At 39.4% G+C, this 7,487-nt stretch overlaps 1 protein-coding gene across 2 annotated transcripts; it reads left to right on the forward strand.

Annotated features, from left to right (window-relative positions):
- Positions 1-283: 283 nt before the first annotated feature.
- Positions 284-7,487, forward strand: LOC104229199 (UDP-N-acetylmuramoyl-L-alanyl-D-glutamate--2,6-diaminopimelate ligase MurE homolog, chloroplastic). 2 transcript variants are annotated; one of them, XM_070153303.1, is made up of 8 exons: positions 284-2,235; positions 3,841-3,957; positions 4,310-4,485; positions 4,660-4,805; positions 5,240-5,348; positions 5,479-5,557; positions 6,652-6,783; positions 7,126-7,487. In XM_070153303.1, the coding sequence occupies exons 1-5, from the start codon at positions 390-392 to the stop codon at positions 5,256-5,258; spliced, it is 2,304 nt and encodes a 767-aa protein (XP_070009404.1). In that variant the 5' UTR covers positions 284-389; the 3' UTR covers positions 5,259-5,348; positions 5,479-5,557; positions 6,652-6,783; positions 7,126-7,487. The 2 variants fall into 2 exon arrangements, with proteins under 2 accessions (XP_070009404.1, XP_009780085.1); XM_009781783.2 differs by lacking the exons at positions 6,652-6,783; positions 7,126-7,487 and having other exon boundaries at positions 5,479-5,968.

Here is a 7,487-nt window from a genome sequence, read left to right on the forward strand (position 1 = left end):
TAAAGAAGGACAAAATTATCTTTTTAAAATGCTTTTAACAAAAAATGGGTACGGATGCAAACGAAAAAACAAAGCGGGTATAAATTATAAGGGAGCGACCAAATAGGACACCCATGCAATTTTTACCATAAAATAAGACAAGCTTTAGCCCAAACAATCATCAATTTCCAGGCCCAAATGATTTTTCTTTCCAAGCCCAAAATGGCTCAACAGGCCCAATCTTTAGAAGTTACAAGCAGTTGATACAGTTAACTCTTAACGACATCGTGCTTTTCACCTTCCCAAAATCTTCTCTCTTTAAACCCCTATCCTTTTACACTGACACACTCCAAAAACCTCACTTGAACTCCGGCAACCGATAAAACCCCTCCGACCAAACTCCGGCTAACATGCCGTTCACCCTTTTATCTCTTCCACCTTTCCCTTCACTTCTCCACCATACCCCACCACCACTCCAATTCAAACCCTTCACTTCCCTCCACCATCTCCGCCTCAAGTACCCCACCACCGTCTCCGCCATTGGCGCCGACGGAAAATACTACCCCAACCCTTCAGATGATGATCCACCTGAAGCACCAGAAGATTCAATGCATGGTGTTAACAAATTCCAGCAAATTCAACGCCAAGCAGCTAAAGCAAAAAAGCAACAAGAAGAGCTTTTTATAAAAGAACAGTCCATTTTTGTAAATGCATTAGCTGACGTGGAAGATGCACCAGATAATCCTTTAATTAATGATAATGACAATTCTGGGGATGATTTATTTGGTGAAATTGATAAAGCTATTGCCTTGAAAAGAAAAGAGTTTGTTAAACAAGGCCTGTTAAAGCCTAACCCTCCCAAGAACTCAACTTTAGTTGAATCTGAAGTTGAAAATGTTGATGAATTAGAGCCTGAAGAAGTTGTTGATTTAGAGGAGATTGATGGGCTCAGTGGTTTGGCTGAAATTGATGAAAGCGATGAAGAAAAATCAGATTTTGAGGTAAGTGATGATATGGGTAAGAGTGAGTTTTCTGATTTATCTTCGTTTGATATTGATTTTGATGAGTTTGGTAAAACTAAGCCAAGAATTGTGGAACCTAAGTTTAGGATGAGCTTAGCTGAGCTTTTAGACGAGAGTAGGGTAGTGCCACTGTCTGTGTATGGAGATATAGAGGTTGGGATTAGTGGTGTACAACATGATTCACGGTTGGTTGAGAGTGGTGATTTGTTTGTGTGTTGTGTTGGGAGGAAAACTGATGGACATTTATATTTCTCCGAGGCTGATAAGAGAGGGGCTGTTGCTGTTGTAGCTAGTAAAGAGATTGATATTGAGGAAACTTTGGGGTGTAAAGCATTGGTTATTGTGGAGGACACGAATGCAGTGCTTGCAGTGTTAGCTGCTTCATTTTATAGGCATCCGTCTAAGAGTATGTCTTTGATTGGGATTACAGGAACTAATGGAAAGACTACAACATCTTACTTAATAAAGGCGATGTATGAAGCAATGGGGTTAAGGACGGGCATGTTGAGTACAGTAGGGTATTATATTTATGGGGATAACAAGTTGGAGTCTCCTCATACGACCCCCGATGCAGTTTTGGTTCAGAAACTGATGGCGAAGATGGTTCATAACGGGACTGAGGCTTTGGTAATGGAGGCTTCTTCTCATGGATTGGCATTAGGTCGGTGTGATGAGGTTGATTTTGACATTGCAGTTTTTACAAACTTGACGCGGGATCATTTGGATTTTCATGGGACTGAGGAGGAGTATAGGGATGCTAAAGCTAAGCTGTTTGCTAGGATGGTGGACCCTGCACGACACCGCAAGATTGTGAATATTGATGACCCTAATGCAGCTTTCTTTTTAGCTCAAGGAAACCCAGATGTGCCTATTGTGACTTTTGCAATGGAGAATAAGAGTGCTGATGTTCATCCCTTAAAGTTTCAATTATCTCTCTTTGAGACTCAAGTATTGGTCAACACACCTCAAGGCATTTTGGAAATATCTTCTGGCTTGCTTGGAAGGCATAATATCTATAACATTCTTGCAGCAGTCGCCGTTGGAATTGCGGTTGGGGCACCTTTGGAGGACATTGTCAAAGGTATTGAAGAGGTTGATGCAGTCCCTGGTCGATGTGAATTGATAGATGAGGAACAGGCTTTCGGAGTAATTGTAGACTATGCTCATACCCCTGATGCTTTATCTAGACTTCTTGATTATGTGAGAGAGCTTGGTCCTAGGAGGGTTATAACTGGTAAGCAATCAGCAACTCCTTACCCCCCGCCCCCCACACCCAAAATCAGCAAGGGTGCTGTTAAATTTTTTTTTTTTTGGCAATCCGCTAGGCAAGCGCCTAGGGCTAGTTTTTTATTAATAAATGAAAATAAAAATGCAACAATTAGGAAAAGTACAAATAAGGGGGACAATAGCACCGGTTTTGTTACCCATATGCCTTGGCTATATAATCACTCCTCTGCGCCTCACATTGCCTTAAGATGGCAGCCTCATGTAGAGGATTCATGGTGTAGCTGCCGGCAAAGTCTCACGAGGGCATATAATCTCATAGCCATGTGGATTTTTTGTCCAAAGACATGGGACCAAGGCACATACCGGGCTAAACCTTACCTTACTATTCCTATTGAGGCAAATAAAAGGCCTCACCTACTAGCATGCATGTAAAAAATAAGAACTGGAGAGTACCAAATATTCAATGATCATCACAGAGTTTATAACATACTCTGTGATGATATTACAAATGAGAATACTAATAAAGTGGTATAAGAATGAAGTACCAATTTGGTTCATGTCCCTTCTTTTCCAAACTTGTAAAATTTTCAATTTGTAATTCTTTGTTGTTTTCCTCAACCGTGTTCAAAATGTACGCAAAAATCATCATTTCTTTTTTGAACATTAAATTGAACATTATGTTAAATTGAACATTATGTCTGTGCTTTTTTTTTTTTTATAAGGTAAATTGTATTAATCAAAAGGGAGAGAACTCCCGTATACAGGAAGTATACCAAAAAGTAGAGAATTTACATCAGAACATGATTCTCTACAAAGGACGCCTAATCTTCTATACAAGTAGGGGCTATATGAGTGCACCAAAAAGCGACCAAAGATAAAAGACTATTCTTAAGATGTGAAAAAGAGGAGACTCAATCCCCTCAAAAGCTCTCCTATTTCTCTCCCCCAAACTATCCACATGAGAGCTAATGGGGCGAACTTCCACGCCTTTTGCTTTCTTCTTCTACGGAAACCGGCCCAGCCATTATGTCTGAGCTTCTCTGTATCATAACTTAGGTGCGGCAAAATTTTTCAAGCTTCAGGTTAGATAGCTAATTTCTAGCGTGGGCTTGAAAAGTTCTCGTGTCCTTAGAACCATGGTTTATATTAGACACGCACATATCTATATATGCACCATGGTTTATATTAGACACACACATATCTATATATGTCTATTTGTGTGTATGTATTCCTGGATGAAAAGAAAATGTCAATGAATAGGGCAATGACCTTGTAGTTAGTTATACACATAGTTTGTGGGGTGACTTTGAGAACCTAAGTTAAGAAAGCCCAACTTCGTCATTTTGTCGAAGGATTTTGAAACATTTCAAGATTACTAGTATACACCCATGCTAGGCCATAAAGTTAGAGGTGTTGGTCCTGCAGAAGATGCATTGTACCTAGCTGCCCCAGAGCACTATCTTGCTTTGCCAGAGGCATGGCCCAAATTTGTGTTCACTATTGAATGTTAGCCCTTTTATCATGATTAAAATTTCTCATAAATGTTTTCAAATCTTCTTTTTTCTGTTATCTATTACTTTTTACTGAGGAAGACCTGTTTTGTTGCTTGAAGTTTTTGGTTGTGCTGGAGAGGGCGACAGAGGGAAGAGGCCCATAATGGCAAAGATTGCGACAGATAAAAGTGATGTGACGATTCTGACATCTGACAATCCAAAGACTGAGGATCCTTGTAAGTATCATAGCTTGAAGAAGATATACCAGAGAAGTTTTCTGGAAATAATCATGTTAGACATTATTTGGCTGTCTTTCTCTTTTTCACTATAAGATCATAGATCATTGAAATATGCGCTGGTAGTTGCCGATCTGTTCCTAGAAAAATAGTCTGTTTCAGTGTCCTATCTGATATTACATATGCTACAGTAGGCTGGATTCAGATCTCTCTTGCTCACTAGTTGTCCCTCGCCTCTTATCTGCTGTGGCACTGTCTATGCACTCAATTCTGGTTAGATTAGTGTCGATTTCGATATCTTCAGATGTTTGGGAATCCGACACTGAAGCTAAAACATCTTATCTTCTCTCAGTGGACATCTTGGATGATATGTTGGCTGGTGTGGGATGGACAATGCAGGACTACTTGAAACACGGAGAGAATGATTATTATCCTCCTCTCCCCAATGGCCATAGACTCTTCCTACATGATATCAGACGTGTGGCTGTGCGCTGTGCCGTTGCCATGGGTGAGGAAGGTGATATAGTTGTAAGTTCCTTGTCTCCAATTCTTCTTCTTTTGTTCTTATTATTTGTTATCAAAGCCGGCCAGTAGTACAGCTACAACTTATATGGATAAAACATACTTCATAATAGAAGTGTTGACTAGGAGCTTCAGTTTTAATTGTCTTGTTTAATCCAATTGCTGTTAACCACGCTGCAGGTGGTTGCTGGCAAAGGCCATGAAACATACCAAATAGAAGGTGACAAGAAGGAATTTTTTGATGACCGAGAGGAATGTAGAGAAGCTTTACAGTACATTGATGAACTTCACCAAGCTGGAATTGACACAAGTGAATTTCCATGGCGGTATGTACCTCTGTCTTCTGTCTCAATGTTATACTCTAGTTGCCATACAACAGTTATCAATTATTACCAGTTGAGGCCTTCATTGAACCATTGTAGTTTTAATACTAGCAATTCAATGGAAGCTAGAGCTTTGTAAAGGTACTTTTATGATGGGCAAAATAAAAAAGGAAGTTGCTACGTTTGCTGTTTGCAGATACAATACGCTAGTTCCTAAAGGATTAGAGGTTATTGTGTTAAACTGGTTTCACTGCATTTAAAGGAAACGATAAAGATGGGTAGCGCTACACATACCCAATCGTCGTCATCATTAATCTTTTACTAAAATGAACGAAGGAAAAGAAGGCCGGAGAGTATGGATGAAATTCTTAGTTTGATAGGATGAGGCCATTTTAATACAGGCTGTAGAATTAATACTCTTATTGATGCTGCTATAGGTTACCAGAGAGTCATTGATATGATGCCAGAATGTGTGCGTTAAGATCTTGACAGTGTGCTGACGGCAGATAGCCATTGTGGAGTTCCCTTTTAACTTGAATCAGCACGGTAAGTCCCCCCACCCCAACCCCCCCAACCCCAAAAAAATTATTTAAAAATAAAATAAAATGAAGAGCTTGTCATTTCCTCTAGTTTGATCCTTTTATCTGAAGTTTAAGTGTTCTTTTTTTTGGGGCAGATTAAAACTTTGCCGCTGTTACATGTTGGTGATCTTCCTGAGAAACAGCAACATGTTGCCCGAAGCAGTGTCCAGTTTTGTAAGAACCAAACGCCTGACTTTGACAAGGATCTCCATCTCTAGAATGAGATTTGTTGAGGGCTTCTCGGCTCTCCCACCCTTCGCTGAATTATGTTTGTATAGATGAAAGTACATAGAGATAAAAGAGCAATATGTTGAGTTGAGACTGCTCTGTCGTTTCAGATTAGGATTTTCCTGTCTAAACTTACTAGAGAAAAGTAGGCTCAGTTGTCCTCTGTCTCTTCTACAGGATTCATATAGCCGATTTCGACTTGTTTGGGACTTAGCATAGTTGTTGTATACATAGATGACCATCTCTTTTAGGCTTGGCACACCAATTACTATCTGTTATCTCTACACTTTTTATGTACTACCTACTGCACTACTTGGCTACATGCATAATGATGAAGTTAGTCTAGGCACTGTCTCAGTATCTGCCTCCTCTTGAACACTTATGCATAGAGTTAAGATTGAAGGGATGGTACCAGCAGCTACAAATCTTCTCGATCTTTTAACTTTGAAGAACATACCCAAAGCACTGTTTTCATTGTAAAACAAGTAGTGTTTTGTTTGTTTGTTCACTGAAAAAAACATAAGAATCTTTTGGTTTATGAGCTACAAGTTTACTCAATCAGCTTACCTGACTGAGTCACGAGCTGCTAGACAGGTCAGTCCCGGGGCTGAGCTAGAATTGCGGTTACGGGTTTGGCCGAACCTAGTAGTCAGGGGCGTGTTTAGGGGGTGAAAGGGGGGTTCAATCCTCTTTGCCGGAAATTATGTTATACATATAAGGCAAAATTTCGTTTTGTGTCTCTATATATTATATTTTAAATTCCCTTGACACAACCCAAAAGCATAACTTAGTAGTCAAGAGGGTTCAAAACCTCTGTGAGGTCGTTGATACAATTCTCACTAGCCACAATCTTTTTAATATTCTTAACTTTTTTTGAACCCCTTGGTGGAAATCCTGTCTCCGTCACTGCTAGTAGCTTTTGTCTAAAACACGCATTTATCTTGAAAATCTATTAAATATATATATATATATAAATTATTAATTTAAAACGATCAGAATCTCAAATCTATAAGCTTTAAACTATGGTTTCGCCGTTGCAGGTAACTGATAGCTACTAAATGATCAAGATTGTGACATGAACCAACTACTTTGGGGACTTAATGAGGTGGCCATGCCAAGCTGCCCAACATAAGGTCTGTTCCTTGCATGACAGCCACATGCAGTTTCATGAGGTATGACATCATGATTAAAAGTAGGTTTGGTGGTTGTATAATTCTCAAGCGAAAAATAATAAAAAAAAAAAAAAGTAGATAGAGCGATCAAGCATGAACGTATAACTCCTTGCTCCTTAGTCCAAGTAAATTTAGTTGCCAGTAAGAGGTAAGTCTACATACAAAGCAGCCTCTTGCACCAACATACATGCATTCAATTGCAGGCATAGAGTGATGTGTCTGTATGAATATGTATTTCTTTATTCCAAGTAAATTTAGCGTCTACATACAAAGCGACTTCTCTCTTATCCGCATTTTCAACCATTTTCAAATAATGAGATTTGATGTAGAAATTTTTGTCAGGCGCTCCTTTGTTCAATGATGGGAAAGAGAAAGGAATTTATTCGGGAAACATTTACCGGCCCCTTTAACGACACCAAAGAAAAGCAGGAATTAGACCTCCTAGCCTACAACAAGTTTGTTTGCCACTAGCAGTAACCAATAACGGTCTTTGGCAGTCTGGTGCGAGATTGCACCTCAAGGGGGTGTGATGAAGATAATTTACCCTAATACGAATATTAATGGCTGTTTTTACGGTTCGAATCCATAATCTATAGGTTACAACGTAATTAGTGTGAACATTGTATGAACAAAATTGCCGTATGTTCCACCCAACTCAGCCCAAATTGGAAACATGTTGAGACGTATTTTGCACTTCCGCCAAA

Source organism: Nicotiana sylvestris, chromosome 8 (assembly GCF_000393655.2).
Source record: "Nicotiana sylvestris chromosome 8, ASM39365v2, whole genome shotgun sequence".
NCBI classification, from domain to species: Eukaryota; Viridiplantae; Streptophyta; class Magnoliopsida; order Solanales; family Solanaceae; genus Nicotiana; species Nicotiana sylvestris.